The sequence below is a fragment of the Nymphaea colorata genome, chromosome 12 (assembly GCF_008831285.2).
Source record: "Nymphaea colorata isolate Beijing-Zhang1983 chromosome 12, ASM883128v2, whole genome shotgun sequence".
Lineage (NCBI taxonomy): Eukaryota > Viridiplantae > Streptophyta > Magnoliopsida > Nymphaeales > Nymphaeaceae > Nymphaea > Nymphaea colorata.
Window position 1 is genome coordinate 12877299 of NC_045149.1, and position 19398 is coordinate 12896696.

The window sequence follows — 19398 nt, forward strand, 5'->3', positions numbered from 1 at the left end:
TTGGATAGGATTGGAAAAGAAGAGGAGGGAAAGAAAAATAAACATGAGTTCATTTGCAATCCTTTCAAAAATGGAGAGATTTGGATGGAAAGCAATGAATCTCTATTAAATTGACCAACATACCCTCATATTTCTAATTTCTTCATCGCGCATGTATTCATGAAGGCATAGATGGAAGTCTCCTCCTAGCGTCTCATCATCTAGATTTATGCCAAGGGAGAATGCTCGATGAGTTTGGGCACCAGGCCGGGTACTGGGTACCCTTCTCGGGCCTGGGCCCAAAAATTGGGCATCAGGTCAGCCCAATAACTTATTAGGCCAGTCCGAGCAAGTCGTTTGATGGATGAATTTCATTTTCATTCAATGGTACTGAAGGTCACTTATTCAGAATCAAACAAATCGTTCAAAGCCATCGAAGCAATAAAGTAAATTGAAATGTTAATATCAATAGAATAAACAACTCATTCATCATTGAGAAACATGATAAGTTGATAACTTACATCCTCTCAGCCGAAATCATATGCGAGAACTCATCAATTTTGTGACATTTTTTAAGATGGAAGATGCAAACCTTAGTTTTGCATGGAAATTATTAGCCCCAAAAGTACATTAAGAAGTGAAATCGGGTCTATCCCGTACCATATTATATTAATTATTCTTCACTATGCTGTTATGTTTCTAACTAGAACACTTGATGACCAATTTCATGTTGCCTTCGTTACTTTAATTGATCTCCTTATTTTTCTTATGTATTTCGCTCTTTTCTAATCTTCACTTAGAATTGCATGTATTGTTAACTTATGATTTCATATATTATTCTTATATATCTTTCCTTTTGTAATCTTATTGTCCTCCTAAAAATGGAAAAATAAGACTTTATTTATTACAATTAATAACAAAATTATATGATAGAGACAGAGAGAGATTTATATATATATATATATATATATATAGTTAATTTTCGTTTAAAACTGACCAAGAAATTAGAGAGAGAGAGAGAGAGAGAGAGAGAGAGATTTGTGCGAAGTACATAAAAATCAAATTATTACAATTAATAAAGAAAATGACTTTTTAGAGGGAGGAACTTTGGTCTCCTGGACATTTTTCATCTTCCCTTCACGAGGTCGAGGACAAGACTTTTGAGCTTCTCCATCCCGTGGCGTCCTCTCTGTGACCACCCGTTCATCATGAGAAGATCGAGGCCGAGGAGGGCAAACGCCGCCTCTCTTTGCCTGAACCTCCCCGCTGCCCCGGCCTTCTACCCTAACGAGGATGAATTCCAGAACCCTCTCCAGTACATCGACCGGATCAGGCCCGAGGCTGAGCCGTTCGGCATCTGCCGCATCGTCCCACCAGCCAGCTGGAAGCCGCCGTTCGCCATCGAAACCTCCTCCTTCGCCTTCCCCACCAAGTCCCAGGCCATCCACCACCTCCAGGCTCGCCCCGCAGCCTGCGACCCCGACACGTTCGAGCTGGAGTATGGCAGGTTCCTGGAGGAGCATGGTGGCAACAGGCGGAGGCCCCGGCTGGTCTTCCGCGATAAGGATCTCGACCTATGCAGGCTCTACAACGCAGTAAAGAGATATGGCGGATATGACAGGGTCGTTCACGAGAAGAAGTGGGCGGATGTCCTCCGGATCGTGTTTCCCGTGGCGAAGGTATCGCCGTGCTCGATGCACGTGCTGAGCCAATCGTACCGCGAGCATTTGCTTGATTACGAGAGGTACCGGCGTTCCTTGAGCCGCGGCGGTGAGAAGGTCAGGAAATGGCGCACAGGTGCGCGGAAATCCAGGAAGGAAAAATACGCTGGCGGTACTTCGGATGGGACGAAGAAGCGGAAGCGTGCGTCAGATGGCGAGGATGATACGGAAGTAGGAATCAGGGAACCGGATGGACAAGGCTCTGCGGATCAAATCTGCGAGCAGTGTGGTAGCGGGCTTCATGGCGAAGTGATGCTTCTGTGTGATCGATGCGACCGAGGATGGCACCTCTATTGCCTGTCTCCGCCGTTAGAATGTGTTCCGGCAGGAAATTGGTATTGCTTAGAGTGCGTCAACTCCGACAAGGACAGCTTCGGTTTCGTTCCCGGAGAGAAATACACGTTAGATGCATTCAGGCGGCGGGCGGAACGAGTGAAGAGGAAATGGTTTGGATCAACTAGCCCGACGCACCCACAGGTAGAGAAGCGGTACTGGGAGATATTGGAAGGTCTAGCGGGTGAAGTTCAGGTCATATATGGAAATGATTTGGATACTTCGTTGTATGGGAGCGGCTTTCCGCGGGCCGGAGATTCTGTGCCTCCATCGGCGAAAAGGGATGAATGGAAAGCGTACTCTGAAAGTCCATGGAATCTCAATAACTTGCCAAAGTTAAAAGGGTCGATGCTTAGAGCTGTTCGCGATAGCATAACGGGCGTTACAGTGCCTTGGCTCTATGTAGGGATGCTGTTCTCATCCTTCTGTTGGCATGTTGAGGATCATTGCTTCTATTCAATGAATTATTTGCACTGGTAGCTTTTTTTTACTCCTTTTTCTTCTTTGCCTCGTCTTGCTCACTTTTTTACAACGTATATGGTGCATAAACGAATCTAACACAACCCGCTAATGCGTTGTAAAGACAGTGGATTGAGATAACGTGGTTTTCCTTGTATGATGTTAGTTGAAGGTGCCTTTATATCTGAATGCTCTCTTTGGGAAGATGATGTCCATCGTCATTTCACTTTTGGCTAACGTGGCCAGTAATCTGTTCCATATATAACTACGTGACTGCATATAATCAGCATGAATTTCAACTATTGCTTAGGTATATTATCTATTGTTTTAGCTGTATGCTGGCATGCTGCATCCCAAATTTGAAAATACAAAACTCTAGGTACATTTTGAGAACCATCAGTTTGTATGTCTTTGGAAATCAGTGAAACAGAGTTTCAGCAAGAATGTGGTTGTAGTTGATAAAGAGTAGCAGCTGAGAAGAACGTTTAGGAGAATAAGCAAAAAGGACTCTTTTAGGATCCCAATCAACCATCAAAATTGTTACTGTTCGTATGACAACATCATTCTATCATGCTATCAACTTCTCTTCAAAACAATGTCAGGGACAACAAATTACCGAGAAATATTTGGTAGATGTGCTGAGTAAATTGGCATAATTGGCTTGCATGGGTTGATTCTGGGTGTATCGGCCTTCTCTATGCATGTACATATAGGAATAGATGTATTCTACACAACTTAGGTCAGGGACAAACCAGACAGCTCGAGTTACATGCTTAAATATATTTTTAGCCTAGTTTGAATGGCACAAATGTGTTTATCACTACTATAGAAATTTTGTATTTTTTATTATCAAAATTTTGGTGTCATGAGACCTGCTTACTTTTTAGGACTCAAAAACACATCTAAACCCAAGAAACAGATGACTGAATATATGTATTTCCTACTAAATCAAGTTTATCATCATATTTAAAAAGTTAGATCACACAAATTATCACATTAACTTGAACAGTTGAACCTTTTTGAGTAAAAGGTTATCTTGTGAGATCAAAAGGCTTAATTTTTTAATTAAAAAGTTATCTTTGAAAAGTGAAAGGTTATATTGGAAGTGATAATCCAGGGTGATTTACATTGGCAGACCTGGCTTGATTTGCCTTATCATTTCACAAAACAGTATGACTTCAATACAAATGTTAGCAACTCTCGTCCCAATAATTGATACTACAACAACATGCTATTCAAAGTCCTTATTCATTTGATTTTCTTTATAAATATGAAAGTTCTTTTGTCTTCTCCATCCTGAATTTGAAGCCAAGATTAAACAGGCCAGCACCATCTATGTAACTTTCTTTTGCAAAAAATTGCCAGCTGAAACTAGATTTAAGTTTCATGGAAATCCGTGACAGCTTATTGTGAGTTAGTGATGACCATGTTGTTAAAGGGATTGAAACACCACAAAGTGCTGAGCTTTTTTGTGAAGTGAGGCATACATATCGAGGTGTTAAAATGTAAGCCTCATAACCAAATAATAAAGACTATAACAAGTATGTACTAGGCACCAGTATAGTTAAAATGACCATATAATTTATAAAACTCATAAAATCATATTTGGCGATGAGTTAAGTGACAATTATATAGATAAAATATGTAATGAAGAAACAGTTCTCTAAATAAAATAACCAAATAGTTTGTAATTGGCATTCAAATTTATATAATGTGTAAGATATGCATAATCTAACAATAAGCATGAGTAGCCACACGTGCAACTTCCAGCCGAGCATGTATACTCAGCTGGTGTGGGCCGTCCACGTGGATGGACAGCCCACATTTTTGCTTTAAAAAAAAAAAGGAAAAAAGGATGTTCGACGTTTCATCAAGCGTCGGGTGGGGAGGTGATGCTTCCATCTCCATCAATGAGAAGGGGTGGTCGGTTGCCTACCCCTTCGCCGCAGGCAGCTTGCCACCTTGCTGTGGCCAGCGGACCTGCCTGCGACGGCAAGGCGGCAGCAGGCCACCAGCAGTGAGGGGAAAGCAGCCAGACTCCCTTTCTCTTTATTCATGTTTAAAAGAAATGGAGGCCGGGGAGGCCTTTTTTTTTTTAAGAACATAAAAAGAAAAAGAAAAAAACGAAAGGGGAGGAGGCCGTAGCCTCCCCCTTCTCAAACAGGCGGAGGAGATGTCGCCTCCCCCTCCAATGCTGGATTTTTTTTTTTTCATTTTTTAATAAAAAAATGTGGGCCGTCTATGTGTACGGCCCAAACCAGCTGAGCGTTTTGCTCGGCTGGGGTTTGACGTGAGAAAAGACATTTCCTATATATATATATATATATATATATATATATATATATATATATATATGTATGTATGTTGCTGCACTGCCATATCCCTATCTTAATAATTTAGAACAATTTATTTTGTCACTCTTTCTTCTACCTCAAAGTTATCATGAGAAGATTCCTCATAATTGTACTTGAAAGCAGAATTCCTACTGTAACAACCCAACCCACTTTTAAGCTCGGACCCTTGGTTCGGTGGATCCCAACCCCCCCCCTAGCATTTTTGGCTCCAACACCCAAAAAGACTAGGAACCAGGATAACCATCTATTTAGTAACCTCCTTTATAAGCCTTTGAAGATCTCTCACAATCTTCAATATGAGACTATTTTTGGGGTGTTACAATCCATCCCCTTTAAGGAACACGCGTCCGCGCGTGTGGGACCCCAGGTGCGAGTGTTGAACCAACTCTGATACCACTGTAACAACCCAACCCACTTCTAGGCTCGGTACTTGGTTCGGCGGATCCCAACCCACCCCTTAGCATTTTCGGCTTCAACACCCCAAAACGCTAGGAACCAAGACAACCATTTATTTAATAACCCCCTTTATAAGCCCCTGAAGATCCCTCACAATCTTCAATACAGGACTAAATTTTTGGGGTGTTACATCTACTTAGGACATAATCCATTGTACTTGGACAGTCGACGCACTAGTTTCGACATTTTGACAAATTACTATATTTTGTGGTTGAGTATGTGTATACAATTTGTGAATGTGTTATATGCTTTTAAAATTGGATAGTAGCACCTGCACTATGAAATGACTTTGACTTGTTTGCATCCTCCTACCAATATATTCAGACTTGATTCAGATAGTATTCTGCTTGCCATGACACTGTAGTAAACCTGGGCCATCTTCTATAGATAATCAACAGCAAAAGCTTCCCAGGTTACCAGGGAAAAATTGCTGGCCTTGCATTAGATAATTGGATTTTACTCATCTAACAATTGAAGACAAAAAAAAATGTAAATGATAGTAGCCATCGACATTTAGAAATGCTGGAACTTTTTTATTCTTCTCAACTTCCTTATAGGGTCATCTTGAATTTGTCTGTTAAAGGCTTGTGTGAACATCATTACGTGGAAACATAGTCGCAGATACCCCACTTTTTTTGAAAAGAACCTGTTTTATACTTCAAAAACAGGTCAGCTACATAAAACTGCAAAAGACCCGTCTTCCTGAAAAAGACAAGAAAACATAAAAGCTCCAATAAGCACGACAAAAGCACATTTTTTTTTCGTGTTTTTTGATATTTTTTTTTCACATTTACTATTACTGCATCTTTTATTTTGCATTTTATTTTTAGGAGTTTTTTTTTAAAACTTTTTAAAAGGTTTTCCCAATAAAACAACTTTCCCACATTATACCTGCGAACCATTTAAAACCCATAACAAATGTTTGTGACTATGCTTAGAAAGGCTACTTTTAAGATTTTCTTATCAATCTCTTTGAAAAGTCTAATTGCTTGTTCAATGCTGTCGTTTTAGAAAAGTTGGACAATGAATTTTCTTTGGTGAAAAATACTTTCTCATCACATGAAATGAGAATACTAGGAATCTTTTAACAAGCTATATGTGTTATCAGTATCTGTAATTGCATACTTCGGGCATGAATTCGATGAATCTTTGTTTCATAATTTTTGTATCTGTTACAGTATTGTCTAGTCAACTTCTGGTAAATGCCTTGCTAACACATCTATCAACTGTATAAGTTTTCATTTTTATCTGTTAATTAATCGTATGTCCTTCACATGTTTTAGTCTAGCCCACAATTTATAGCCCAGGCACCGCCTCATGTGTTTTGTGTGTTTATTTGTATGTGTCAATGTAGACATAATCCCATTCTCACCTTCAGAAAATTTTCATTTGGAAAATATGGTGTCTTAAGTACATGGAAGAAATGGTGTCATAACTTCATGGAGAAAAAGGCAGAACAGTGCTAGAATATACTATAAAACTGAGATATCTTATAACATTCCGGAATATATAAATGCCATGTTCAGCATCATTATGTTGCTGATAATGTGGAGTTGCAGCTTTATTGGTTTGAAAACTTGGCAAGTGCAACTCAGCAAAGTTTCTTTTTTGATCCTGTTTTCATAATAAACTTGATCTTCTTCCTGGTAACCCAGAGAATATAAGAGGCCTCCTTTTCATTCTTCACTGTCTTACTTAGAAGATTGTTGAATGTGGATTGCATTTGCCGGCAGGGCATGTAAATGCTGCTCACTTTCCAATGAGAGGTCGATAACTACTATATGTCTCCATGTAGTTGAATAAATATGTCAATATTTGAGATCTTCATTGAAGTACTTGTCTTGAGTCTTGAGGCAAGTGCTTATCCTTGGTTATGTCTAATTTAATGAACAATCTTTCTTTTTCTTTTTGGTTGTAAGCAAGTGTTTGTTTACCTTCATACATTTTCTGGAATAGAAAGCTATAGCCATTCTCATTTGTTTAGGCACCTTGCGCTGCCGAATCAGTTATTTGGACACATACTACATATGTTTGTGGGTGACTTCTCACAATGTGGATATTCTTCTGGAAGCAAGAATTTGAGGTGCCTGAAGTTGTTAGAAATTTTGTGGAACTAAGAGTTCCAAATTTTTTATAGTGATTGAAGGGAGAGAACTGATATAAAAAGCCATGGATCTAAACACGTGTTTCTTGTCATCACATAGAGAAAAGTGAGACAACTTGAAAGAAGCATGTAAATACTGTATGGAGTGCCAATTGGTAAGCTCTCTATGTTCATATATATTATTAGTGAATATATCCAAAACCATGTGCTCTTTGCTAACTGGGAGATTGATCTTTTAAACTTCAATCCAAACAATTCTGACAACTTTCTCTCTACATTCAATGCTCACTGTTGATATTCGGTGCAACTTGTGACACCTTCTGTATCATTGCTAGTGTCTGATAAGGTGTGTGACACTTATATTACAACTTGAAAGGATGAAAGACATCAATATTTTTTTGACATAAAGTGACATACGTTTCTTAAGGCTGAATATATGTTGTGTTTGACATGCATGGTATTCTAACAAATTTAAAGTAAAAGAATAAAATTCAGAGATGATCTTTTGCAATAAGAGTAGAGTTCATGGATTTTCTTGTAAGTGCCTATGTTTGTTCTCACAAATAAAATGATTTCAAACTTTATAACCATTACGTTGCTTACCAGACTCCAAAGATTAAGTCATAACAAAAACTTATCTTGATGCCCATTTAAGTATTAAGACTATAAGTTCAGTTTTTATTGTTTCTAATGAAATTGTGCACGTTGTAGGTAGCATAATACGTGTTACCTTGATATGTTTATGGAATTCATCTTTTTCATGGAGAGAAATTTATCCTCATTTTTCCAATTGTTCTCTTATTCATATTTTTTAACTTTTAAATTTTTGAATTTTAATATTAAAAAATAAATTTGGAATTTTGGATTTTTTTACGTTACATTATTTGGACTCATCCAAAGTGGTTATACATTTTTTGGCATTGGTCTACTCTTCCTTCTTCCATTTATTATCTAATGATAAAGAGCATTGCTGGGCAGCACAATTTTGTTTTTTGTTTTGACTAATCTGAAAAGAGTTCTTCCTTTCTGTCAACTAAAGAAAAAAAAGAATGCACAACCAGTAACTGTCCAAGGAGTGTCAGTGTGTAAGAAGTGTCAGACACACTACCGTCATGCTTATGGAAGTGACGTGTAATACAAACACCAAATGACTAAACTTGTTGAAATGGGTATATAAAATGAAATGTGAATTGTGATGGCTGGCCGACCAAATCATGACTGATGTAATCAGTAATATATACGGAAAGAATTATCCTTTGAGGCAGAGATTGTTGCCATGCGATTAGTGTTCTCCATAAGTTTGCTGTGTAACTGGCAATGATGCCATCTGAACTTTTCACAATGATGCTTTATGGAGAATCAAAGGAAAACACAATAGACCAACTGGATGTTTGGTTGACAGATGGAATCAATTATAATACTGATTCATTTTGTTGGCAGGTGCAAGAAGCTTTGTTATACACTGAGAGACCAATTGATTGAAAGATGAAAGAAGCTTTGTTCACCCTGAGTGGCCAATGGGGTTTTGTTTGGCAGATCTAAGAAATTGCTTCGTTTTACTCAAAAGATATAAATAAGAAAAATTCTAAGAACTTAGTTTCAAAATCTTAAAATGTTTAGAAGGGTAAAGAATTGTTGTAAGGAGTTTCATAATGTCGAAAAATATCCATTAGTTTACTAGCTATTTAAAATAATGACAGTCTCTGTCGTAAAAGTTTTGCAAGCTTAATAGTGTGGTGGATACTAAGAATTCATGTGGATTGCTTTATAGACGTTCTTGGCTATGGATGAATTTGCTTTTATCATTTATTGTAACAACAGAAGGTAACTGATTATTTGATAACAATGTCGTGGTATTGTAGTTTAGGTGATGTTGTGATTGGCGTATCGTATCGCATATCAGTTGGGTCGACCTATATGCCGTCTTGTAACATATTGTAAATGTACCGTAATGATCATAAACTTAATTTTTTACTACAAAAAACTCTAAAAATAGGAAAGCAAAAAAATCAGAAAAATTCAAGAAAAATATATTTCATAGAAAAAAACTCATCACACAATTCATCACATATCAGTTATAATCAATTATCAGTCATCACAAATTCACATGATTATCAGCGATCAACGTATTAACCAAATCATCATCTTCATCTTCATTTTCGTCTTCATCTTCCTTATTATTGTCTTCAAGAATTGCTCCAATGCCTTCAAATGGAATATCAATATCCACATTCCATGGCTCTCCTTCAACAAACTCTTCAACTCCTTCAAGGTTATTAAAAAAAAATCAAGATCATCCTCATCAATCATGGGTTCTTCTTTAGGTTCAACCTAAGAATCCAATACATCTAAAATATCTAAGCTGATAGGATCAAATTGAGTATGATCATGCCTCCCCATTGATGTTCCATCTAATTTCCTACAAAGTTTTACAAGAGAAAACACTTAACCAATTATAAAAGCTTAAAATGCATAAAAAATATGTTGAATTTGCCTTTCTCTCAATTTCATATTGTATTTGACAAAAACAAGGTCATTCAACCTTTTACGTTCCAGCCTATTTCTTTCCCGAGTGTGAATTTGTTCAAATACACTGTAATTTCTTTCACATCTAGTGGCAATGCATGTTTGGTTGGGGATTCTAATTGCCAACTTCTTTAGATGTGAGCATTCAAGCCCAAACCTAGTCCACTACATATCTAAACAACAAAATGAAAAGTAATGCTATGGAAGAGTAAAACACCAAACAAATTTAAATAACAAACAAAAACTCAAAAAGCAACTACTAATGACATAAAGTTCATGTTTCGAATACCAGGACGCAAGGATGTTCTACATTGAACTGTAGTATCTCTCTCCATGATACCAAAACAAGTATCGTACTTGGTAGATCTTTGAATGGATAACATCTCATTTTGTATGATCATTGGCTAATACATCAATGCAGTCCAATATGCCATACTCGATCTCTCTATCATTTTTAAAAGTAGGAAGTTATCTAATAGAAGGATTTAGGTAGTAGGTTGCTGCATGAAGTGGCGACAAAGTTATTCAGACCACCTTTGATCTATACTCTTTTGTATAGGCATATACAACTTCTTTTTTCCCTTTAGATTATCTCTACTGTTCTCCTTCACTTTGTCCATAGCCTCATACAAATATCCTATAAAAGGTCTTTGTGCACTATCAACCAATCTAAGGACTTTCAATAGAGGTATACAAATCTTCAACGACATTGTGCATGATTCCTAAAATTCATTACTGGATATAATATCCACAATTGCAGTAGCTTGCATTTTATAGGCTTGTGGATATGCAGCCGAATTATTACTTGAAAACATCTACCTTAGAGGACTTTTCTACTTTACCATACCCTGCACAATCAAAACATTTGTGGCAAACCTTGTTTGTGCAGGTCAAATCAATTCTGCCCCATTTGTGAATTTTTTCCTTTTAATTCAAAACATAAACATGATTGTAAATGTACTTAGTGATTTCTTGGTGTAGAAACACGAACACTGTGAAAAGAAAAACAAGGAACACGATGTAACGTGGAAAAACCCTCAACAAGAGGGAAAAAACCATAGATGAGGAGGAGCTGGTGCCCACTAGCCGCCAGACTCTCTCTCTCTTAAGATTTCATTAACATTCTCAAAATGAGGGTTACAATCTTTAAGTAAGGCCCAACAAGAGCTACACGATGGATCGGGTATGGATCCAGACCCGGTCCCGAGACCCATCTAATATGTTTCAACACTCTCCCTCAAATTGGGCATACATATCAAACATGCCCAACTTGGATATATTTTTCTCGAACGAAGTCGAAGATAGAGCTTTCGTCAGAACATCAGCTGTTTGGTCTTCAGATCACATGTAAGGAAGTACAACTGTACAAGTTCTTTAGCATCAATTCTCTCTCGAATGAAATGCCGGTCAATCTCAACATGCTTTGTTCGGTCATGAAGCAAAGGGTTGTTGGCCAAGTTGATTGCAGACTTGTTATCGCAATACATCTTCATTGGTTCTTCAACCTTTATACCAATATCAATCAACAATACTTTTAGCCACAAAAGCTCTGAAAATCCCATAGCCACTGCTCTGTATTCTGCTTCAGCACTGGAACGAGAACAAACATCTTGCCTTTTACTTCTCCACACTATGAGATTCCCTCCCAAATAAATACAATAGCCAGAAGTGGACCTCCTAGTGTCAATACAGCCTGCCTAGTCTGCATCTGAATAACCTTCAATCCCGAGAGTGTCTTGCTTGACATACAAAAGACCTTTGCCAGGATTTCTCTTCAAGTAGCACAAGATCCTGTCAACAGCCTTCAAGTGGGCATCCGTGGGAGCATGCATGAACTGACTCATCACATTCACAACAAAGGTAATATCAGGTCTAGTGAGAGTAAGATAAATCAACTTCCCTACAAGACATTGATATTTTCTTTTGGCCTCTTCACAGAGAGGCTCCCCATCTCTAAGACTTAGCTTATGACCAGCATCTAGAGGAGTAGATGCTGGTCTACACCCCAGTTTCCCGGTCTCCTTTAACAAATCTAGAGTATACTTCCGTTGATTTAGCACGAGGCTAGTCCCAGACCTAGCCAATGTTATCCGTATCGTACGATACGGACGCGTATCGTACGATACGTATCGTCCGTATCATAGTTTTCGATACGATACACTTAATAAATACGATACGCGTACGTATCGTACGCGTATCGCACGATACGGGAGTAAAATTAAAAAAGGGGCCGTCGGGCCCCTTTTTGCTTCTTATTCTCAAACCGACGCTCCTCTCTCTCTCTCTTCTTGTTTCTCAACGCTGCGAGAGACGTGGGAGGGAGAGATTTTCTCCATTGCATCAAGATTTGCCGGTGAAGAAGCTTCATTTCTCGTTGTGGGGAGTCTTGGGACGGTGGGAAGCTTGGAGAAAGAGGGTTTTTTGGTTTTTAACACCAAGAAGGTAAGAAATAACTCATTTTTGCCGTTGAATCGTTCATTTCTCTTATTTCCTACATTTATTTGTATGTTTTTACTTGTTTTGTGAAGATATAATGTCAGATCCTGCATGGCAGTGGTGTACAAGGGTGAATCCCAAAGATAGATTAAGAGTTAAGTGCAATTATTGTAAGCAAATCATATCAGGAGGGATTTCTCGCTTTAAACACCATATAGCTGGTACACACAGCGATGTGGCTGCTTGCAATGGCTCCCAAGTGATCCCATTGCCAGCGTATGTAAAGCACCAGTGTCAGCAGCTTCTTGATGCAGTGAAAGCAAGTAGGATTGAAAAGGACATGGAAGATGCGGAGGAAGGATATGGGGACCCACATGAAGGAGAAGAAAGTGAAGGTGAAGATGTTCAACTTGAACAAGAAAATGTTGGTGTCAGTTTGGGAACAACTAAAGGGAAAGGCATCATGCATGGAGGTGGTTCTTCTGCAACTGCAACCAGAAAAAGAAGAGGTGCAAGTATAAGTTCAGTTTCACGAGGACGTGGCAGAAGTCAGGGTCGTACTGGTGGTGGTAGAGTACCTACTATGAAGTCGTGCAATATGTCTGGTTCGATCAAGAATTTTTTTCCCAATTATACTGCTACTGGTGCTCAGCCTGAGATTCGTATAGCCATGCAATCAAAGGATATTATTGAAGCAGCAGATGAAACCATAGGAAGGTGGTTCTATGATGCATCCATTCCCTTCAATGCAGCAAACTCTTATCATTATCAGCCTATAGCATATGCGATTGCTTGTGTAGGGCGAGGGTATAAAATGCCCTCTTTTCATAAATTGCGAGGTAAAATTCTCAACAATATAGTTAGAGATGTGAAGACATATTGTGATGAACTAAAATTGAGTTGGAAAGCTACAGGATGCAGTGTAATGGCAGATGGGTGGACAGACATCAAGAACAGAACATTGGTAAACTTCCTTGTATATTGCCCTCTTGGTACTATGTTCTTAAAATCTGTTGATTCGTCTGATACTCCGAAGACTGCTGATGTGTTGTTTGAGATTTTTGATAAAGTTATAGAAGAAGTTGGGCCTGAAAATGTCGTACAATTTATCACTGATAATGCAGCAAATTATAAAGCTGCAGATGAAATGTTAGCAGCACGATATGGGACATTTTATTGGAGTCCATGTGCTGCTCACTGTGTAAATCTTATGCTTCAGGATCTTGGTGAAAGGGATGATATGAAGTTGACAGTTCACAGATGCCAAGAAATCACGAAGTTTATTTACAATCATGCTTATGTCTTGAATTTGATGAGGAAATTCACAAATGGGGTTGAATTGATTCGACCTGCACAAACACGGTTTGCTACAAATGTTTTGACTGTGCAGGGTATAGTCAAGCAAAGATCTTCTCTCAGGCAGATGTTTTCAAGTGATGATTGGGCTGCATATCCACATGCCTATAAAAGAAAGGCTACGACAGTTGTGGATACCATCTTCGATGTTGACTTTTGGGAATCATGTGTGCACTTATTGAAGATTTGTGTACCTCTAGTGAAAGTCCTCAGATTAGTTGATAGTGAAGATAGACCTTCTATTGGATATTTATACGAGTCTATGGATAGAGCCAAGGAGGCCATTAGAGATAATATGAAGGGAAAAAAGAAGTTGTACATGCCTATATGGAAGATTATAGATGAAAGGTGGTCTGGACAACTTCATCGCCTACTTCATGCAGCAGCCTACTACCTAAATCCTGCTATTAGATATCTTCCCACTTTTAAGAAGGACAGAGAGGTCGAGTATGGCATGTTGGATTGCATTGATGTATTAGTAAGTGATAGTAAAGAACAAGACGCTATCCATATGTCGATCAACAAATATGATACAGCTTCTGGTACCATGGCGAGAGACACAGCAGTTCGATGCAGGACAACTATGCGTCCAGGTATTAGAAAAAGAAACTTTATACTTTTTGTTGTTTAGCTTTTATTCTACCTTCTCATATATTTATTTCTGACAACATTTTTACTTTCCATCTGTTATTAGATTTGTGGTGGGAAAGGTTTGGGCCTGATTGCCCAGAATTAAGGAAGCTTGCAATTAGAATCCTCAGTCAAACATGTAGTGCAACTGGATGTGAAAGAAATTGGAGTGTATTTCAGCACATCCATAGTAAGAAGAGGAATAGGCTGGAACATAAAAGGTTGAATGACCTTGTTTACGTTCGTTATAATATGAAGTTGAGACAAAGGTAAACATTTGTTTTGTTATACAAGAATATCAAATTCTAATATATATTTTAATCTCTAACAATTTGTTAATTTTTTCTCTTGTTAGGCAACTAGAAACAACATCTACGAGGAAGCATCACAATCAATATGATCCTATCTTCATTGACCATTTTGATATATTAGATTCTTGGGTTGAAGAAGAACCAGCTGCAATACTTGATGAGGACGATCTTGATTTTTTGAATGTTGAAGGAGCAGCAGAGATTGTTGAAGAAGGAGAGGCTGGGGGGGAGCAATGGAATGTTGGTGACATTCCATTTGCAACAGAGGGGTTAGAAGAAGAAGTTAATGAAGAAAATGAAGATGATGATGAAGAATGAAGATGATGATGCAAATGACGATTGACGATGCTTTTTGTTTTGAGTTTTGAAAACTATGTCAATATGTTCTGAGTTTTGACTTCTGAACTTATGAATTGTGATGTAATTGAATACTCTTAGGTTGTTTAGTATGTTATTTTGTTTTTTGAATGTTTGATTTCTTATTTTGGAATGTCTTGTTCATATGCATAGCTCACAGGTCATACTTCATATACATGAATGATGAATGTTCCTTTAAATACATTTTTCTTGAATTTTTCTGATTTTTACTAGTTTTTTCGGATTTTTTTAGAATTTTTCTGATTTTTTTCTATTTTTTATAAATTTTTAATATTTTTTACAAATGAAAAAATTAATTTTACGATACGTTACGATACATTTACGATACGTTACGATACGGCGTATAGGTCGGCCCGACCGATACACGATACGATACGGCAGTGATAACATTGGACCTAGCAATTTCAATGCCAAGGAAATATTTCAACTTACCAAGGTCCTTGAGATCAAACTCGATCGACAACAGTTTCTTTAACTTAATTATTCCATCTTCATCATCACCTGTGACAATCATATCATCAACATATACCAACAAAATAGTAACATTTTTCTCATTTCTCTTCACAAAGAGTGTATGATCTCCATTCCCTTGATGGTATCCACATTGTCTCATGACAAGTCTAAGTCGTTCAAATCATGCTCGAGGAGATTGCTTGAGCCCATATAAAGCTTTACTTAGCTTGCAACATTTTCCACGTTCCTCATATCCTGGAGGGATACACATATATACTTCCTCTTCAAGGTCTCCACTGAGAAAAAAGCGTTCTTGACATCAAGTTGGTACATCTTCCACTCCTTCATCACAGCTAAGGAGATAATGACTCTGACAGTCTTCATCTTCGCAACAGGAGCAAATGTCTCCAAGTAATCAATCCCATATTTCTGACTAAACCCCTTGGCCACAAGACGAGCTTTGTATCTTTCAATATTTCCATCTGGTTGTACTTGATGGTGTAGACCCACTTAGATCCAACCAAGTGAGTCGCCTCAGGAATCTTTACAACTTCCCATGTCATGTTTCTTCTCAGGGCTTCCATCTCTTCTTGCATTGCATAAGTCCACTTGGGATCACTCTGAGCCTCAGCAACATTCTTGTGAATCATAGCCAAAGAAAGAGAAGATACAAAACATTTGTAGTCTTTGCTCAGTCTAGAATATGAAACAAAGTTACCAATAGGATGTTGAGTACATGACCAGACACCCTTTCGCAGGGCGATAGGAAGCTCTTCACTTGCAGCAACAGTCTGAATCTCTTCTTCAACAGGCTGCTTCTGAGCACGACTTGGGTCATCCAGGGAAGGACTAATTGGATTGGGAGTAGAATTCTCACCACCTGTCATCTCATCTGTACAGACTCTTCGCCTAGAGTAAATTTGCCCAAACAGACGATTGCATTCCTCTTCTGCCCCAGTAGAACACTCTCCATTTTTCTCTTGTTCAAGCACCTCAATAGAAGGACCAACAGATTCACGCCTGTAGTCCAAAAAATCTGTAAACTGAATTTCCTGACTCAGAGAATACTCTTCCTTTGACATAGAATTCTCCTCCTGAAGAGGATTCTCACCAAAATAGGAAGCATGTTCAAGGAAAGTGACATCTTTGGTAACATAGGCATGACCAGTGGAAGGGTCCCGACACTTATACCCTTTTTGAGTGGGAGAATAACCTAGAAATATGCCCTTAATAGACCTTGGATCAAGCTTTTTAATGTAAGGACTATGATTGTGAATAAAGCAAACACAACCAAAGACTCTTGGTGGAAGAGAAAAAGGTTCACGACTCCCCGGTAACATAGAGTGAGGCGTCTGCCCATTCAACACACGACTAGGCAAACAGTTTATAAGATACGCACTGGTCAACACAGCATCCCCCCAATACCTTTTTGGAACATGACGTTGAAAAAGAAGAGCTCGAGTCATATTCAATAACTGACGATTCTTTCGTTCAGCAACTCCATTTTGAGGAGGAGTATAACTACAGGAAGTCTCATGAACAATTCCCTTTCTTCAAAAGAAGCTATCAACAGACGAGCATTGTCAGATCGAAAGGTCTTAACAGATGCTCCATATTGAGTTTCCACTGTTACGAGAACAATCATCTATAAAGGTGATAAAATACTGAAAACCATGATAAGAAGGAATCCCTGAAGGCCCCCACACATCAGAATGAATCATAGCAAATACCTCATTAGACCGATGGCTAGACAAAGGGTATGAAGCCCTAACATGTTTGGCCAGGTGACAGACATCACAGGACACCATAGTCATATCTAACCTGAAACATAAATCAGGAAACAATTGTCTAAGAAGTCCAAAAGGCAGGTGTCCAAGTCGCTCATGCCAACGTAGAATCAACTGAAGGGAGTCCTCTCTGTTCTTCGTTGCTTGACTGACTGCCGTCATGAGAGCCTGAGCAGTACGCATAGGTAAACGATATAGCCCGTCAGAAGGCAGACCAATCCCAATCCTCTTCCCTGTCACCAAGTCTTGCATAACACAGCGATCAACAGAAAAAATAAGTTCGCAATTCAACTCTTTCGTGATCTGGCTAACTGACAAGAGGTTCAAGGGAAAATGGGGAACATGTAGAGCATTGTGGACTAAGAACTTGTTCAAAAGTGGGAGACTCCCTTTCCCAGCCACAGAGATAGATGAACCATCAGCAAGAGAAACACGTTCCTTTCCTGATGAAAGCTTATACCCATGAAAGACTTTAGGATCGCCGGTCATGTGGTGAGTAGCGCCACTGTCGATGATCCACTCTCCCATACGGGAATCTGCCATCACGTCGATAAAACACCCAAATCAAAGCTGATAACAATGCCAAGGGAAATAGTACCAAAGCCCAACAAGAGTCTTAGGGGCTGTAACACTCGACGTCACAGGACGGCGACGCTGGACGATACAAACAACACAGCAGGAGACAGTTGCTTGACCCACACAGCAGACGCTGGGTATCGAACGAATAGGAACCGTTGGGCGGTGTGGAGACAGAGGGGCACCGGGCGACAACAAAGAGTCACCGGCGGCAGCAAGGGGCACGACAGACTTGGAAGGCGATGCCTGGCGTCGGTGGCAAGTCGGACGGAGCAGATAGGCGGAGCAGACAGGACTGAGTAGCGTCAGGCGGAGCAGGGAGTGGCATCAGACGGAGCAGACAAGAATAGCGTCGGCCTGGACAGCAATAGAGGGCACGGGAACGTCAGGCGACGTCGGGGGGAGCAAAGGTAGGCGACGTCGGATTGTGAAAAGAAAAACGAGGAACACGATGTAACGTGGAAAAACCCTCAACAAGAGGGAAAAAACCATGGATGAGGAGGAGTTGGTGCCCACTAGCCGCCAGACTCTCTCTCTCTTAAGATTTCATTAACATTCTCAAAATGAGGGTTACAATCTTTAAGTAAGGCCCAACAAGAGCTACACGATGGATCGGGTATGGATCCAGACCCGGTCTCAAGACCCATCTAATATGTTTCAACACTTGGCATTGTTGAACTGAGAACTTCAAATCATTTCTTTCACCAAGTTCTTGAAAAATTAAATTTAAGCAATGAGCAGTACATAGACTCCGATAGAATGTCCCATATTATGTTTCTAACATCTCACCTGCATGTTTGTAATTTGCTGCATTGTCTATAATAAATTGCACAACGTTTTCAGGCCCAACTGCTTTGGACAACTTCATTAAAAACTGTTAATAAAGCTTCAGAAGTCTTTGGAGTATCAAACATGTCAATGGATTTCAAGAACACTGTACCTAAAGGGCGATATACAAGAACACTGTGCCTAAAGGGAAATATTCCTTTTGTCTGTGCAGCCATCTACCGTCACAGTACATCATGTTCGTTTTCAGGTCATTTTCAAATCATCACAACTTTTTTTAAGATCTCTAACTACATTGTTAAGAATTTTACCTTGCAATTTATGATAAGAGGACATTTTGTACCTTCGGCCCACATTAGCAATGGCATCTTCTATAGCTTGAAAGTGAAAACAATTATTTGCATTAAAATGAACAAATGCATAATAAAACCACCTATCTAATGTATCATCTACTTGCTGCACAATGTCTTTTGAATACATGGCTGTACGAATTTCAGGCTGAGCATCTGCAGCAGTATAAGATGGAAAAAAATTGTGGATCGAACCTTCGTACAGCCATGCATTAACATGTATCGTATGATATGTGGATCAAACCACTACACCTGCAGCACTCAACGTTCCAGTAAGTACTGTAGGGTTCCACCACTACGACTGTCACTTTGACTCATACCATGTCCTCTTGAACTTGTAATTGCACTACCTCTTCTCCTTTTACCATAACTTGAACAACTGCCTTTGTGCATGACACCTTTC

At 39.0% G+C, this 19398-nt stretch overlaps 2 protein-coding genes across 5 annotated transcripts in view; both read left to right on the plus strand.

Moving 5' to 3' along the window:
* The first annotated feature begins 1107 nt into the window (after positions 1 to 1107).
* LOC116266481 (lysine-specific demethylase JMJ17) overlaps positions 1108 to 19398 on the plus strand; it is an 81837-nt gene continuing 63546 nt past the window's right edge. For all 4 annotated transcript variants that reach the window (XM_031647734.2, XM_031647736.2, XM_031647735.2 and 1 more), the window contains exon 1: positions 1108 to 2509. In XM_031647734.2, coding sequence (XP_031503594.1) covers positions 1188 to 2509 — 1322 coding nt within the window. In that variant the 5' untranslated portion in view covers positions 1108 to 1187. The remainder of the gene's footprint in view (positions 2510 to 19398) is intronic.
* LOC126410645 (uncharacterized) lies at positions 12190 to 15229 on the plus strand. The gene is made up of 3 exons (XM_050081018.1): positions 12190 to 14317; positions 14419 to 14623; positions 14710 to 15229. The coding sequence occupies exons 1-3, from the start codon at positions 12466 to 12468 to the stop codon at positions 14981 to 14983; spliced, it is 2331 nt and encodes a 776-aa protein (XP_049936975.1). The 5' UTR covers positions 12190 to 12465; the 3' UTR covers positions 14984 to 15229.

What these genes read in the sequence shown, in the direction of transcription:
- LOC126410645 (XM_050081018.1), top strand. Translation starts at nt 12,466, where the DNA reads ATGTCAGATCCTGCATGGCAGTGGTGTACAAGGGTGAATCCCAAAGAT. An exon ending in CAGGACAACTATGCGTCCAG is followed by an intron (nt 14,318 to 14,418) that starts GTATTAGAAAAA and finishes ATCTGTTATTAG; the next exon opens with ATTTGTGGTGGGAAAGGTTT. An exon ending in AATATGAAGTTGAGACAAAG is followed by an intron (nt 14,624 to 14,709) that starts GTAAACATTTGT and finishes TTCTCTTGTTAG; the next exon opens with GCAACTAGAAACAACATCTA.